Source organism: Pan paniscus, chromosome 1 (genome assembly GCF_029289425.2).
Source record: "Pan paniscus chromosome 1, NHGRI_mPanPan1-v2.0_pri, whole genome shotgun sequence".
NCBI classification, from domain to species: Eukaryota; Metazoa; Chordata; class Mammalia; order Primates; family Hominidae; genus Pan; species Pan paniscus.
In genome coordinates this window covers 21,506,778-21,523,920 of record NC_073249.2, presented here as the reverse complement: position 1 = coordinate 21,523,920, position 17,143 = coordinate 21,506,778, and the positions used below count along the sequence as shown (strand labels likewise).

At 52.7% G+C, this 17,143-nt stretch overlaps 1 protein-coding gene across 4 annotated transcripts; it reads left to right on the top strand.

Annotated features, from left to right (window-relative positions):
- Positions 1–85: 85 nt before the first annotated feature.
- On the top strand, positions 86–16,673 carry ARF1 (ADP ribosylation factor 1). Of its 4 annotated transcripts, none has more exons than XM_003804759.5 (5): positions 86–215; positions 14,534–14,718; positions 14,798–14,908; positions 15,047–15,171; positions 15,316–16,673. In XM_003804759.5, exons 2-5 carry the CDS (start codon positions 14,571–14,573, stop codon positions 15,475–15,477), a joined length of 546 nt encoding a protein of 181 aa, XP_003804807.1. In that variant the 5' UTR covers positions 86–215; positions 14,534–14,570; the 3' UTR covers positions 15,478–16,673. The 4 variants fall into 4 exon arrangements, with proteins under 4 accessions (XP_003804807.1, XP_003804808.1, XP_054961481.1 ...); XM_003804760.5 differs by having other exon boundaries at positions 205–300; XM_055105506.2 differs by lacking the exon at positions 86–215 and adding an exon at positions 550–760.
- Positions 16,674–17,143: the final 470 nt, after the last annotated feature.

Genomic DNA, 17,143 nt, shown 5'->3' with positions numbered 1-17,143 from the left:
GACCGCGGCCCGGGGCGGGGTGTCCCCGGCCCCGCCCCCTGCAGCCCTACCGGAGCCAGCGCGCCTGCGTCGCGGGCGCACGGTGGGCGGAGTTCCCGGCGTCTCCGCCCCTTACCCGGCGTGCCCCGCGCCCGCAGGCGCTGACGTGGCCGCCGTCAGAGCCGCCATCTTGTGGGAGCAAAACCAACGCCTGGCTCGGAGCAGCAGCCTCTGAGGTGAGGGCGAGGGGCGCGGGCCGGTGTGGGCCGCAGAGACGTTGGAGCCGGCGGGGGCTGGGGACTGGCCTCGGGGCGACTTGAGGTTCGCGAAGGGCACGTCGACTCCCGCGGCGGCGGCGGCGACAGGGCCGGGCCGGGGGCGGACGCAGACGGGCCGGGCTGAGGCTGGGGCCCGGCCGGAGTCGGGGCTGGGCGGACGGGCGGGTCGGTGAGCTCCTCGCACCCCTCACAGGTTCCCGAAGTCGCTCGCGGCCGCTTGTCCTCCTCTGCCTGTCTCTGCCCCCGCCCGTCGCCCGGAAGTCCGCTTGGACGCCGGGCTCTTCTCCAGGAAACCTGGGCTTCCTGCTTCCCTCGCCTCTGCCTTTCTCGTTTCCCGAGGCCGCCCGCGCGTGGACGGTTGGGGTTAGCGGCCGCGGGGGCCGGTGGGGGTCGTGGGGCCTCCCCCACCCGAGTACAGGCGAGCGAGCGGCATCCGGGCGGACCCCCGCCTCGGGGACCGGGAAACTGAGGCTCGGGCGGCCCCGAGACGCCGTCAAGGTCATGTAGGTGGTGGGGGCTTGCACCTTCGCCTCCCGAGTCCATCCAGTTCGTGTTTGCTGTGAGGACGGTACCGGGTCAGGGGTGGTGAGAGCGGGCGGGCAGGTGGACAGGAACCCCGTGCCCTTCCCTGTCTGCTGAACGGAATGCGTGGACCTCCGGGGGAGCCCAGAGTGCCTCCCTTCACACCAGTGAGACGCAGTTTGGGGTCAGCACTCAGGGCACCGGTGGCCTCCAGAGGGCCGGTCGATCTTCGCTTTAACTCCAGGGTGGTTTCCTTGACGTTGTCGGCAGTAGATAAGAAGGCCTCTTCTGAGCTGGTGAATCTTTAACCTACCTGAATCTTTAACCTGCCTGCGGAACGACCTGCTCGCAGACTCTAGGCCGCAGAGGCCGGCCCCAGCGCTCTCTCGGAGCACAGCCTGGGTGGTTACGGCGTGTGAGATTGGGGCTGGACAGCCGTGCGCACCTAGAGTGTTAAATAACCATTCCGACGGCACCTCCTGGCACTCCCTTTCAGTCCAGGCAGCCAGTTGCTGCTTTGCAGGAATTGAGCAGAAATGCACTCGGAATCGCGGGCAGGAAAAGAAGGGAGGTCGGAGGCTTTGGATGGTCCCCGAAGTCGCCGCCTAGTTGAGAGCTGTAGAGTTGGTGCCACTGCCCCTGTTGGAGTGGGCAGTTGTAGTTCTTGTTTCAGAACTAGTGGTCAGCAGTTTTCTTTGCCGGCTGTTGCAAGGCTGATGGTTCTGGCGTTTTCCGCAGTGTGTTGGGAGGAGTGTGAGATGCCGCGGTGCAGTTGTGTGCGGCCCCTGTGGCCCTCTGCTGTTGCGTTAGCCATTGTCTAACACGTGTGACCGCATGGATGGTGTCCTCATTTAATTTGAATTTTCACCAGCACTGCCTAGGTAGCCAGAACCATAAGGTCCTGAAATGCCGTACTATTAGCTGGGTCCAAAATTGAGAAGAATTGAGTAGTGTAAATGTTAGTCACACATCTGATTGGACACATTGTTAGAGTGTGTTGTCCATGTTTTCACATGTTGGTAGACTGGAGAATAGCTGTCACTTGTCTTCAGGTGTATCTTGTTGAAAATAAATCCAAATCACTGCAGCAGTAGGAATATGCTGTTGCCTGTGAGGCAGATTTTCAGATTTGCTAGTTGAAAAAGATTTGAAACAGTTGGTTTGGACAACAGCTGAGTCACACAATGACTGTGAGTGAAAAGCAAAAACTGGTTCTGTGCCCCTCACAGTTCTGGTTTTGTACATCATGTGGTCTAGCTATGCGCTGTACCTCTTGCACAATATGGAGAGGACATTCAGACATCTTCAACTGCTCATCTGCCCCTACGGACCAGACAGGCTTGAAACTATAGGAAGATGCATTTGACCTTTCATTTTTCACTTCAGTAGAATTTAATATGGACTGTCAGCTGCTGCGGTGATCATGGAAGTAGACCTAAGAGAAAAAAACTTGTGCAAGTTCACACGTGGAGTAGTATATGACCATGGTTTCAGAGAATTGAAGCAGTTCTTTTTAGATTCTTCAAATTAAATGTCTCCTTGGTGTATTTAAACCTGCTGTTACTCACAGGCCAGGCTCCACCAAGCTTTCCTACACACTTCTTCCTGAGCTGTGACCATTCTCCTGAGCAAGAGGCTGCAGCCAGCCTGGGCTGGCGGGCCCATACTGTCTCTCATAGGCATTCTCTCCCCTTGACCTTTCACTTCCATAAATTCAAGAGGGTGAAAGGAAATAGAGTGCACTGTCAAAGGTAATTGGGAGAGAAACACGAAAAGGCCTCGCAGTGGGGATCTTAAATTATGAGAAATTGTGTTTTCTGTGTTGTGCCTGCTCCTCATTGGCGCGGATGGTTGGTAGGGGCATTCTGCCCGTAGCGTCTGAAGTGGTCTTTTGGAAAAGATTTGGCCCCTTCATGTTGGGATTCCAGGACTTGCCTTCATCCTCAGGTTCATATTCTCCTGTGGTTGTTACAAGCTCTCTAAGGCATAGTTGCACTTATTGCCTTACAGCTGCGCAGCTGCCGCACCGTCCAGATAGGTAGTTTCACATTCTCAGGTGGGTCAGATGACCTTGTTAGCGACTTGACAGACATGTCCTGGATGCTCTTTGTTCCCAGGAGGCTCTCAGGTCCTCCCCCAGGGTCCTGTCACTCAGCCACCTACAGGGATGGGGAGACAGTGAGGCTGGCTGATTAGCCATAATGTCCTTGACTAATCCTGGTTTCCTGGTTCTCACACAGTGGTAACAAGGGCTTGCAGCCGGTTGTCAGCCAACAGACTGGGAAGGGTGGTGCTTCTTACAGGCCCTGATAACAGGAGAAGCCTAAATGACAACAAGAGAAGAGACAGGGAAAGCATAAAAGGCAGGCAGATTTTCACAGGCACAGCAATTGAAAATGATTCTGTTTAGAAGGCAGACATTCTCCCACACCCTTGAGGCCCAGGGCTCACTGCTAGTGTACAGCATGAAGTGGACAGGAGAGTTGATTCAGTCCATGAACATTTCAGGAAGTTAGAAGTCTATAGTTGTGGATTGCAAAATACATATCTGGCCTGCCTCCCATTTCCTGGCTAAAATACTTGGAATCTCCAAAGTGATGATGTCTTTTTGTACCCTAATGAGTTGACCAGTGATGGGCAGCCCCTATGAAACTTCAGGGTAGGGCTAGTCACAGGGCCAAGGCAGGATTAGAGGGTTTCAGCCCCACCCTCCAATTTTCCCAGAGTGGAGAGGGACTGAAGATTGAGCTGGTCACCAATAGCCAATAATTTAATCAATCACACCTATACCATGAAGTCACACTTTTGCCTTCAGTAGTTAACAGCACCTACAGCCCCATGTTTCCACATTTGTACAAAGGAATGTTCAGACTGAACCACACTTAAGTACAATTTTGAAACAGCATGAGGCTGGGCGTAGTGCCTCACGCTTGTAATCCCAGCACTTTGGGAGGCTGAGGCGGGTGGATCATGAGGTCAGGAGATTGAGACCATCCTGGCGAACATGGTGATACCCCGTCTCTACTAAAAATACAAAAAAATAGGCCAGGCGTGGTGATGTGCGCCTGTAGTCCCAGCTACCCGGGAGGCTGGGGCAGGAGAATGGCGTGAACCCGGGAGGTGGAGCTTGCAGGGAGCAGAGATCGTGCCACTGCACTCCAGCCTGGGCAACAGAGCGAGACTCGATGTCTCAAAAAAAAAAAAAGAAAGAAAAAAAAGAAACAGCATGAAATTCCTTGTTGATGGGAAATACCCGAAAGGCCTGCCTGGGCTTTCAGAGAGCTTCCAGAAAGCTGAATTCATGGAGGTTCCTGGAGAATGGCACACCCAGGAGGGAAAGGTAGCGCTGTGTCTCTTCCCTCATACACCGCCCACTGCATCTCTCCATCTGTATCCTTTGTAACATCCTTTATGAAAAACCAGTAACCTTTAGTGTTTTTCTGAGTTCTGTGAGCCACTCTAGCAAATTAATTGAACCCAAGGGGAAGGAGTTATGGGAACCCTGATTTATAGATGGTTGTCCAGAAGCACAGGTAAAATAACCTGGAGCTTGTGATTGCCTCCAGGTAGACAGTGTCAGAATTGAACTGAATTAAACGACACCTAGCTGGTGTCTGCTGCAGAACGCAGAACTGGTTGCTTGCTTGGCATGTAGGGAGAAACCCCTGCTCATGTGGTGTGAGAAGCGACCTGTGTTATAAGAGTGTGTGAGAAACTGAGTTTGGGTTTTCCTATGTCCTCAAAATAGTATATTTTGAAAGCCTTCTAGGCAGAATGTATTAAAATAGTTTTTACTCCCTGAAGGGATGCCAGCAAGCTAGAAAGATTCATTTCCAAAGGGCTTCCAGTGGTAGCATGGCTAGACATGAGACATCTTTCCATTTGTGTCATACAGCAAGTTATTTTTGCAGTACCATATACGCTATGCGGGAAACTTTTAAGTATTTTATAGGTTTGATTTAGGTACAAATGGCCAAGAAGACTATTGTTAGCTATCATCTAGACTCATCCTGGGGATTGGGAATGGAGGCAGTTAGATGTGCCTGTGCTTTGTACCTTCTGTAGATGGGAATGCAGTTGCTCACTCACCAATCAAATTTATTGATTTATATTTAAAATACTATGAATACATCTTCTGGCAATTTTGGTGGTGACATTTTCCTTAAAATATTTGTACTAGCCAGGCACTGTGGCTCACACCTGTGTAGTGCAATCTACTTGGGAGGCTGAGGCAGGAGAGTGGATCACTTGAACCTAGGAGGTCAAGGTTGCAGTGAGCTGTGATCATAACCACTGCACTCCAGCTTGAGTAACAGAGCAGGACCCTTAGCTCTTAAAAAAATTTATACCTGCTCATCAGCTGAGGACCTGGGGGCAGGTTTAGAAAACAGATTTTGAACACACATCCTTCCCTCCCTCTTGTGTCTGACATCACTGAGCTGCCACACTTTTGCCTTCAGTAGTTAACAGCATCTACAACCCCATTTTCCCACATTTTTACTGTCAAAAGAATGTTCAGACTGACCCACACATGAGTACAGTTTTTAAACAGCATGAAATTCCTTGTTGATGCGATAGGTTTTTCGTGACGAACTTAATTTTTAGGGAAAGCACATCTGCAGATGTGTACAGTTGATCTTCATGAGCCCTATGGGCCTGATAAACATTCTTTTGCCATTGTTTTCTCCTCTCCTTGGTGGTGAGTCACTTGTGCAGTGCCCAGCGGAAGAGGGTGGGAGGCTGGGGAGGAAGGCCTGTTCTGGGCAAAGGAAGCCCTGCTTGATGAGCATGAGGCTCCACGGGGGCAGTGGCTGTGACGGTGAGTGCCACACAGAGCTGCCCACACTGGTGGAGGGAAGGCAGGGAGATACCAGGACCATCCGGAAGGGGCTGAGTGTCATTTGACAGGTGCCTTGTGAGCAGAGATGTGAAGGAGTGGCCCGGGACAATCAGGGCAGAATCCCTGAGGTGAGTGCGCTGGCTGGCAGAGTTTGAAGACCTGTCAGGAGTAGGGTGCATACTGGGTGGGAAGCCTGCTGGGGTGTGCAGTGGCCCTCGGAGGGGGTCCGCGGTTCCCAGAAAAAGGAATTTGGTAATCTGTGGTGGCATTTTTGGGTGGCAGCACTGGCACCTTTGGCAGTGGCAAGAACACTTCCTGTCTGACCTTCATGTAGGGGAGGTCGTCTGATGTCCCAGACCTGTTATAAATATGAAAAAAAAAATTTTGTGCATAGTTTTAACAGGTGTTCTGAAGTTCCAGGAACAAAATCACCTTATAAATCAAAGATGACTGTGTATTGTTCTCTTCAGAATCACAGCAAGAATTCAGTTTCCAGAAGGAAAAGCTACAGTAGTTGCTTCATGGACACGGCTTGCCCTTGAGGTTGGTGGTGTCAGTGCATGAGCAGCCTGGTAAGGGTGGTTCTCTGGCCGCCACCCTTGGTCCTCTAGCGTGGTTGTGAAGTCACTTTCCTTTACTCCCCGTTGCATCATAGTTGGGACACAGCAGTGGTTCTCTGTCGTCTTGTGTGAGTGCTGGGATGCTGTCTCTACTTCCTTTTGGGTTGCCAGAGGCAGCATTTAGAGCACAGTGTGGGCATTATGTTGTGGACCAAGGCAGCCTATTGCAAGGACCTGATCGGGCGGCAGCCGTGGGGCAGCTCTGAGCAGAACATCGGGTCACCTGGCTGACTGGTGTGCTGAGAACACGCAGGAGGAGGCTGGAGATGGGGTTCTTGCCTGGGGAACAGGAGGGAGGCTACTCGCATCACAGCGGAGAATGCCTGTTGGGTTTGGGAGGGGCGTTTCGGCTGCAAAGCTGGCTGTCAAGGGGCAGGAATTGGGAGGAGGGTCTAAAGTCTTGAAGAGAAATGTGGGGTCGCTGTGTAGGGGCCACCATCACCTGGAGAGCAGGGCAGATGCCAGCGTGTGTGTGAGACCTAGGTCACTTGAAGGGAGGTCCCCAGAGTGTCCCCGGGGTGTGCCTTTCTCTCACCTAGGTCTGGAGTGCCTCCAGAAGCGAGGATTTCCTGCAAGGGCGGTGGCCTCCCAGGGCCCGTGGGGGGCATCCCCGTCTCTTTACATGTCTGACTGACCAGAGTGGGGTGGGGTGGCAAGGTGGTGCTCATCCCAAAGCTGGGGGAAACCTGGTGATGGTTCCGACTCCCATTGTTGCACTTTGCTTTTGATTTCTCTGGAAGAGCAAGTCTTTGTGTGGTGTTTCCCCTCAGCCTACATTTTTAAAATGAAAGTTTCTTGAAGGCAGAAATCAAGTTTTAGGCATTGGCTCAATCACTGGTGCAGCCATTGCATTAATTTTCTTTAACCTGGTGCGGAGAAGCTACAAGGGCCCCACCCCCTTCTAGTGGTTGGAGGAAGGAGCAACTTGCTCTCCCAGTTTATGACAGCAACACCAGCAGTGTGCTGTTCCAGTTCCCTTTTTTTTTTTCAAGTGGTGTAGAAAGGGGCCTTCAGGGCCCTGGATCCCCCAGCCCCACACAAGGGTGGGCCTGTGTTCGTCCAGAACAGTGCCTGGCAGTAGCTCAGTGCCCAGCATGTCTGTGGTGAGTGTGTAGTTCAGGAAGTGAACTGGCAAAACTGAGTATCACCCTCTCTTCCTGGGTTCTTGCCACTCCCCTGAAAACCAGGGTAGCATTGTCACATCAGATAGCTCCGCCATGTGTGCGCTGACCATGCTGAGATGGGCACTGTGGACTCAGCCTCTGGTCATTGCTGGAACCAGCGGCCTCCATGTGAGGTACAGGGGAACGCACTGCTAGCAGATGGTTGGGATGTGGACACTCGTCCTGCCCTCTTGGCTTGGTGCTGTGCCATCGCACAGTCATTCGCTGTTTAGCATGCATGGGAGAGAGTGAAGCACAAGGGCCCAGGCCCCTGGGAGTGCCTCCCCTCAAGTTGGAAGAGCCCTTGGGCACAGCATAGGCGCCTGGCAGAATTGGACTGGGCCATGATCCAGGGCGTTGGGACCTCACCTAGGAGTTGGGGTTCTGGTCGGAAGCCCTGTGGAGACAGGGTCTCCCCTGTGGGCACCAAACTGACCTCAAACTGCTGGTTCTTTGGCCCTGGGGACGGGGCTGGTTGAAGTACTCTCCCGGCAGCTGTCACCTGCAGGGAGAGGTGGGGGTAGGGGTGCTGTGTTTCTTAGCTGTTCCTCGTTGCAGTGTTAAATCCCTGCAGGTTCCTTATTCTCAGCTTGTGTTGTGAGTTTCAGTGTTGTGGGCTAATGTGGGTTTGCGTTTTTGGTCTTGGTTTTCCCAGTGGCCAGTCCATCAGCCACTGCACTGGGGGCCAGGTAGAGGCCAATTGCACCCTGCCTGCCAGAGTAGAAATACTGGTAGGCCCCAGGCTCTGCTGCCCCTTCCATGTCCTTGTGTAAGCATCCATGGACAAAGCTGACTCATGGGGTGTGCACAGCTGCAGGGAGGCCAGGAAACAGGGGTTTTATTCTAGAGGGCCTTGTGCTCAGTGACAGACCAGAGTCCCATCACTGAGAGAGCAGGGCTGGGGCAGCACAAAGGACTGGAGAGCATTTGCCATGATGCCATGTGCACAGCCAGTGCAAGTCCTTCATTGTAGCTGTGGTCAGAGGTCATGAGACACTGCCTTCAGCAGCCCTGGGAGTCCACCTGGTGTGTGGTTAGAGCTGTGCATCTGCAGATTTCAGAAGGACTTATGTTTGGTGAGGTGCTTTGAAGTAACACTTCACAAATACCAAGAAGCAAGAAATACACAAATAAGCAGGTAATGGTTCTTTGGTGTTTACATTAGCTAGTGGGCAACGGTTCTTTGGTGTTCACATTAGCTATAGTCCCAGAACTCAGTCCATGAGGTGGAATCACAAAAATGGAATTCATTTCTGGCTGTCAGTACACAAACTGATTTAAGATATCACCTTGAATTTTAAGCTGACAAACAGTGGTCTAAACTGAATTTCACTGATTGCCCCACCTGAAAGTCAGACCTGATAGATAATGCCCTCCCTTAACTCAAGGCCAGCAGCAGATGTGTTAGAGGGGACCCTTGTGCCTCGCAGCCCTCATCTCCTAATGGCTGTGGGGTCACTGTGTCGAGTTGTAATGCCTAACGAGCTCCTCTAAAAACATCCTGAAACTTGTGTAAAAAAAACAGCAGACTCTCAGTGGAACTCGCCTTCAGATGCAGGCCAGAATAAGAGTTCTAGAATGTGTGTGCCGTCCTTTTGTCTCAATCTGCATGATTGCAAGTCTCTTCAACATGATTGGGTGCGTGGAGTGTCTCGGTCATGTGTCTTCCCCTCTGAGCATGCCTTTTGATTCGCACCTGTGTCACAATTGTGCCAGCCTGTGAGATGTGTCTGCCTGTCACCAGTATCGGCACATTTAGTTTTCCCTTTACGTGAGTTTTGGTAAAACAGTGACAAAATGTAATGCAGTGCTCAGTCACAGAAAAATGTCAGGCCTACAGAAATGGAGCATTTGGCTGGCGGGTAGAGTGATGACCATAGGCTTTATTTGGCTGGTGTGGTAAACAAGCAGCAGCTTGTGCAGGTGAGAATAAATGGCCATATTGCATTTCATTTTAAGGACTCCCTTAAAATGAAAATCTTCGTGTGGGAAATGAACACAGGCTTTCACGAAATTGATCATCTACACTATATGTATGACTGTTGAAAGGCTGTTGTTCCTCAGAAATTCTTAAAATGTTATGTAATGTACATGAGTCCCTTCAGGAAGTCATCAGCTTTGTTCAGTTTCCTCAGATTAGATAGTAAAACTGAGATTATGAACTATAAAGATGTGTGTAATTTATCTGTCAGTGAACTTGACTTTAATAAAAGCGTTTTAAAAAAGAACTCCGGGTGGGGTGCATTGGCTCACACACATAGTCCCAACTACTGTGGAGGTCAGGGCAGGAGGATCACTGGAGCCCAAGAGTTCAAGATCAGCCTGGGCAGGATAGTGAGACCCTGTCTATAGAAAATATTAAAAATCAGCTAGGCATGGTGGCTTGCCCTTGCATTGCCTGCCACTTGGGAGGCTGAGGTGGGAGGTTCGCTTGAGCCCAGGAGCTCAAGGCTGCAATGGGCTGTGATCGAACCACTGAATTCCAACCTGGGTGACAGAGTGAGGCCCTGTCTCAAAAAGAGAACTCTCAATGTCACTGGCTTTCCATGTAAGCAGAGCACATCATGTGAGCCCCATTCGTGGATGTCAGTCAGCAGAACAGAATCTTGGACCTGGAGCTTGTTTGTCCTGTGCTAGAGGTTGGAGGTATCTCTGTCTTTCTGTTGGTTCCTGTCAGTTCAGGTCACTTAGAGATTCTGTTACATACACCAGCTCTGACAGGTTGGGGGAGATGATCAACCTTTCGCCTGCGCCTGTTCCCTTCCCTGACTCATGCCAAAGTATCCCTGAGATCTGCAAGGGACCGAGGACAGTACTGGCTGGTGGTCTGGGTACAGGCCACAGAGGCATCTGGACCCCATGTGCATCTGGACCAGTTTGGTTGGATCCATTCATGGACACAAAACGGATGTGAACTCACAGAGCTACATTTTCTCCCTGCCCCTGTTCAGGCACAGTGAGGTGTTGGGGAATGTAGCTGCCAGAGTTGACTGTCCCGTTCTTTGGTGTAATGCCTGAAGGCCACCTTTACCATTGGTCTGTGGTCCTCACTGAAGAAAGAAACATTCTTCCTAAAAGACTTTTTTTCCTCAGAGTTGGAGCCCACAGCGTGGTCAGGAAAGAGAAGTAGCCACTGGTGGCTCCTGGCATCCTCCTGCTGGGCAGCCCCTTCTCAAAGTGTGAGGGGTCCCCTTGTGTACAAGCAGGAAGGCTCTGAGAAAGTCAGGTTTGCTCCTACCACAGGATAATTCCGATGAACCTGAAAAGCGGGTTTTGGCTTGTGTGCAGGGACTCTGGTGGAAGAAAGGGTGACAGCACCTGGCCTGGGCATGACACAAGTTAGGACCTGTACCAGGAGGCCCTGGAATTGAGGGTGGGGGTTGCTATGGACTCTTTCTCCCTCTTAGGAAACTCTATTGGGTCTCCATCTGTCACAGAAGCAGTAAATGATGTAGGGGCTGCCAGGTATAGGGTCCTGTGGGGATGCTGGAACATGCCGAGGCAGGACGTGCCAGCCACCCTCTGCCCATATGTGCAGCAGGGCCACAGATGTGCTTGTCGGTAGGAGAGACCAAGCTGTCTGTGTGCCGATGTCTTGACACCTGAGACTTCAGGTTCACCCCTCCTGGTTCTGCCATTCCATTGCAGGGTGGCTTCCCTCCTTTGGGGACTGAACGCTTTGGTCTGTTAAAAAAAAACAAAAAACAAAAAATCCGGGCGTGGTGGCTCACTCCTGTAATCCCAGCACTTTGGGAGGCCGAGGTGGGCTGATCATCTGAGGTCAGGGGTTCGAGGCCAGCCCTGACCAACATGGTGAAACCCCGTCTCTACTAAAAATAAAAATAAAAATTAGCTCAGCTTGGTGGCACGCGCCTGTAGTCCCAGCTACTCGGGAAGCTGAGGCAGGAGAATCTCGAACCTGGGAGGCAGAGGTTGCAGTGAGCCGAGATCGCGCCTGGGAGGTTGCAGTGAGCTGAGATCAAGCCACTGCACTCCAGCCTGGATGACAGAGTGAGACTCTGTCTCAAAAAAAAAAAGCCACCAATGGGGAGGGCCTGGGATTACTGGCATCACAAACCCCGCTGCCTGCAGGCTGCATGGTCTCCTGGGCATGGTTGGCGGCACTGCCCCGGGCATGAGGAGGTAGCAGGCATGTGTGGATCACGGACAGTGCTGGGGTCGAGGGGGTTGGTGACGGTGTGACACCCCTTCTCCTGAGTGGCTGGGTGTTACTGTCAATTCTCCCAAGTGCCGTGCTTCAGTGGTCGTGGCAGTCTGGTGCTGCCTCTGCCCAACTGGCAGGCGACCCTTATTCCTGAGTCCCTGCTGACTTGGTGTCCTAGGTTTATTCCTCCTAGACTTGTTAACTTGTACAGTTAACAAGCCTTTGACACCACACACCCTCGCCTCAGCTTTCTAACCCCCCAGTAATAACAACATCAGGACTCCCTGAGTATCCTCCACCATATGTTTTCCTGGAGTAACTCATAAAAGGCCCTCTTTTCGTTCCATTTCATGCTTGGGTTTTTCATGCGAACCTGTCATTAGTTTTTCTGCATTGCCTAGAGTTGCCCAACCCCATAATAAGAATACGTAGGTGGCGTGCCCCATTCTTGCAGGTGTCCACTTCCTGCTCCAGTCTGAGGGGGTTGGCTAGGCTGCTGCTCTCTCTCCATGTGGGGTTGGCTAGGCTGCTGCTCTCTCTCCACGTTGCTGTGGGCTCACATCCTCTCCCTGGTTCCCTGGGGGAGCTTCTTAGGGAGGGAGCATGTGAGAGGTCTGAGGCCCTGCAGTTTGGGAGTTATTTTCATTCTCCCCTAACACTTGTTGGATACTTTGGCTGGGTATAGAATTAAAGGGTTTCGAAAGCAGTATTTCAGAGTCTTCCATTCTCTGGGGCATCAGAGGTGTCATTTGCCCCTGTGCATTCTGGAGTCCACCTTGCACCTTTATTGGGTCTCATCTAGGTCCTTGGCTTTGCTCTTTGGCCCTTTGAGGCCGAAACCCAGATTCCTGGGTCCCCACTCTGGAACACAGAAAAATTTCACCCCGTAATTTCGTACGTTCTTTCTTTTTAGGGTTTCTGTTGGTTGATATCTTAAGTTACTCCTCATCTTCCTTTTTCATTCTGTTTGTTTTTGTTCTGCCTTCTGAGCACCTTCATTTTGAACTTTCCTTTTCAGCTATTTGTGTGTGTATCAGGTTTCTCTCCTTGTCCTTTGTTAAAATAGTCTTCTGTCTTCAGTCTCCTGTCTTGGTTGCCTCCTTGCAGATTCCTTTTATATTTGGGTCTCTTATGTTGGTGGCCTTTCAAAGGCAGACAGGCCTGTCTCTTGGTGGGGGGTGGGGGTGGGCGGAGCTCCAGTTGCTTGTGTGTGGATCTGCTGGGGCATATAGAACTCTCAGGAATTATTCTGGAATTTCATGGCTCAAGTGTGTTGTCATGGCTCAGCGCAGGCCTAAGCCCTGCTGCAGCTGCTCCCCTAGACCAAGCTTGTCCAACCCTTAGGCCGCATGTGGCCCAGGATGGCTTTGAACCCGACCCAACACAAATTTCTAATAAAACATTGAGATTTTGGGGGTTTTTGTTTTGGTTTGGTTCACCAGCTGTTGTGTTAGTATATTTTGTGTGTGGTCCAAGACAATTCTTCCATTGTGGCCCAGGGTAGCCAAGATTGGACATTGCTGCCCTAGGCAGTCCCAGCTTCATCCCTTGGGTCCCAGGCGGTCCAGTTTTCTCTGCCTGGTCAATCATCACATCCAAGGTCTTCCTCCCTTTTCTCTCTGCCCTTCAAGGCGTGTGTTTCATTTTGGTGTCTTCATTGGTAGTGGTTGCAGGAGTGGACTGAGAGGGCAGGTATTCAGTCTCTTCTGTGCTCCATGGGTGGTGGTCTTCCTCTGGGCTTAGAAAACCTGGCTGTCCCCAAAAAGGGAACACTACAGTGAAGGTCCTTATAAATTTCAGAACTCATTTAAATTTCAGAATAGGTGACATGTTCAAAACCAAGGGCAAAGTGTCCAAAGGACACCGTTCCAGCTTGAAGGGGTTCTGTGGCTCATCTGGGATGATGGCAGTGTTAAATCAGACACGGGCGGCCAGTTCACACCCACTGAAACACACAGGCATGTGTGGGCTCTTGCCGATGTTGAGAAATGGAGAAGAGGCATTTCCTTGCCGTAGCGTGCTGGGGTGACTGGATGAGAGAGTCACCAGCGGACAGTCATGGCCATGATTCAGCCAAAAGCCACCTGTGTATGGAACCCCTGGTGGAGGAGGTCTGCTGAGGGGTGGGTGTGCTCACAGGCTCCTGGCATGTCCTCTTGAAGGCAGAAGCCTTCCTTACTCGGGGTAAGCCCCGCTTGCGGGTGCAGTGAAGAAGCAGTCATTGTTTCAGAAAGTGACCAGTTTTTTCTAAAGTCCCTGTTCGGGATAAAATCACCTGATTCGTGAAATTGCCCACTGGCCAGTGAGGCCAAAGCCTAACAACTTCAGTGTCCTCGCAGAGGCGTCTGGGCAGTGGAGGCCCTTCCTGCTGGAGTCTCCGCAGGGCTCTGATGGTGGGTGCCAGCTGACTTAATTGCTGTCCCCGATATTTGTGTTCTGCTGAGGGAACCCCTACCATTGCGGTGTGGGGCAGACATGGCGGGCGTGCCCCATCGAGGCTGTCTCCTCATGGGAGTGTGTCCCTGAAGGTGTCCTGCTGAGTCTGGCGTGGCCCTGTGTGCTCTGGTCCTTGTGAGTGTGGGCAGGCACAGTGAGTGGTGCTCTCTGGCCCTGGAAGTTTCTGTGTTGGGGTGTAGAGGAGCCTTGCACGCACCTGGAAGCCAGTCCTCAGGCAGCCAGCCTCCCCTCCTGCATAGGCTGGGATGAGGCAGCTTTTCTGGCCATGCCGCTGTGGGGACGGCTTCCCAAGATGAGGGCAACAGTTTCTCAATTCCTGACTCAGCCATTTTCCCTCAGCCCCCATCCTGAGGTGGATTTGGGGGGCATGGGAGGCAGGGCTCTTTCCCTGTTTCCCTGCAGGCTTCCAGGAGGTGGGGTGAGGCAGTGGTGCATCCCTGGGTGGGTGGGTTCTGAGCAACTACTGCTGGGCAGCACAGAACCAGACATGGAGCACCTTGTCTCTCCAGGTGTCCCTGGCCAGTGTCCTTCCACCTGTCCACAAGCATGGGGAACATCTTCGCCAACCTCTTCAAGGGCCTTTTTGGCAAAAAAGAAATGCGCATCCTCATGGTGGGCCTGGATGCTGCAGGGAAGACCACGATCCTCTACAAGCTTAAGCTGGGTGAGATCGTGACCACCATTCCCACCATAGGTGAGGTGGGGGCCAGCAGGGAGTGGGCTGGGCTGGCCTGGGCCAAGGTACAAGGCCTCACCCTGCATCCCGCACCCAGGCTTCAACGTGGAAACCGTGGAGTACAAGAACATCAGCTTCACTGTGTGGGACGTGGGTGGCCAGGACAAGATCCGGCCCCTGTGGCGCCACTACTTCCAGAACACACAAGGTAAGTGGCTGGGGCCTGGTCCCATGGGCACTCCTGCTTCTAGAGAGGGGGGGCCAGCCCATAGATGGGGCATCGATGCCCATAGATGCGGCAGGGGGGCTGTGTTCCCATGACCATTTGACACTGGCTGCCCGGCAGGCCTGATCTTCGTGGTGGACAGCAATGACAGAGAGCGTGTGAACGAGGCCCGTGAGGAGCTCATGAGGATGCTGGCCGAGGACGAGCTCCGGGATGCTGTCCTCCTGGTGTTCGCCAACAAGCAGGTAGGCGCCCGGGCCAGCCTGGGGAATGTGAGGAGCCAGTGTGGGTTCCTCCAGGGCGCCTGGTGGTAGGGGTTACTGGAGGCTGGTGGGGCCCCTTTCTCTGTCCTGCAGACAGCCCTTCCCACCAACCCTTCCTTCCCCCAGGACCTCCCCAACGCCATGAATGCGGCTGAGATCACAGACAAGCTGGGGCTGCACTCCCTACGCCACAGAAACTGGTACATTCAGGCCACCTGCGCCACCAGCGGTGACGGGCTCTATGAAGGACTGGACTGGCTGTCCAATCAGCTCCGGAACCAGAAGTGAACGTGACCCCCCTCCCTCTCACTCCTCTTGCCCTCTGCTTTACTCTCATGTGGCAAACGTGCGGCTCGTGGTGTGAGTGCCAGAAGCTGCCTCCGTGGTTTGGTCACCGTGTGCATCGCACCGTGCTGTAAATGTGGCAGACGCAGCCTGCGGCCAGGCTTTTTATTTAATGTAAATAGTTTTTGTTTCCAATGAGGCAGTTTCTGGTACTCCTATGCAATATTACTCAGCTTTTTTTATTGTAAAAAGAAAAATCAACTCACTGTTCAGTGCTGAGAGGGGATGTAGGCCCATGGGCACCTGGCCTCCAGGAGTCGCTGTGTTGGGAGAGCCGGCCACGCCCTTGGCTTTAGAGCTGTGTTGAAATCCATTTTGGTGGTTGGTTTTTAACCCAAACTCAGTGCATTTTTTAAAATAGTTAAGAATCCAAGTCGAGAACACTTGAACACACAGAAGGGAGACCCTGCCTAGCATAGATTTGCAGTTACGGCCTGGATGCCAGTCGCCAGCCCAGCTGTTCCCCTCGGGAACATGAGGTGGTGGTGGCGCAGCAGACCGCGATCAATTCTGCATGGTCACAGTAGAGATCCCCGCAACTCGCTCGTCCTTGGGTCACCCTGCATTCCATAGCCATGTGCTTGTCCCTGTGCTCCCACGGATCCCAGGGGCCAGGCTGGGAGCCCACAGCCACCCCACTCTCCCGCAGGCCGCCCTACCCACCTTCAGGCAGCCTATGGGACGCAGGGCCCCATCTGTCCCTCGGTCACCGTGTGGCCAGAGTGGGTCCGTCGTCCCCAACACTCGTGCTCGCTCAGACACTTTGGCAGGATGTCTGGGGCCTCACCAGCAGGAGCGCGTGCAAGCCGGGCAGGCAGTCCACCTAGACCCACAGCCCCTCGGGAGCACCCCACCTCTGTGTGTGATGTAGCTTTCTCTCCCTCAGCCTGCAAGGGTCCGATTTGCCATCGAAAAAGACAACCTCTACTTTTTTCTTTTGTATTTTGATAAACACTGAAGCTGGAGCTGTTAAATTTATCTTGGGGAAACCTCAGAACTGGTCTATTTGGTGTCGTGGAACCTCTTACTGCTTTCAATACACGATTAGTAATCAACTGTTTTGTATACTTGTTTTCAGTTTTCATTTCGACAAACAAGCACTGTAATTATAGCTATTAGAATAAAATCTCTTAACTATTTCACCGGCTCTCCAGTGCTTCCACACAGGCATGCTGCCCCCAGGAGATGGTGGGTGCATCAGCCAGCTTTACTCTAGGAAGTATAGGTGACTGCCTAGGGCCGCCACCTGAGTCCACACCCTCCCCATGTTCCCTCCTGAGTGTGCAGGCACTTCTGTGTGTCTGTGTGAGAGGCTCTTCCAGTATGGTTGCCCACAGTGACCTTGGTCTCGTTTGCAGTCCTGTCGGGCCCAGCCAGTGAGACCTGGGCCATACAGGGCAGGGGTCAGCAGGCACCATGGAAGACCTCAGCCTCCGTCCTTCCCTCCATCGGCCTGCTGCTGAACCCCACTTTGTATAGCTGGCTATGGGGCAGGGCCACTGCTAGCATACATAGGGCTTTGTGCCAACCGGGGAATGGTCCCTGCCTGAGTGGGCACAGCCCCCACCTCTCCTCAAGATGCCATGCAGCAGGGGGCTGCCAGTCTGGG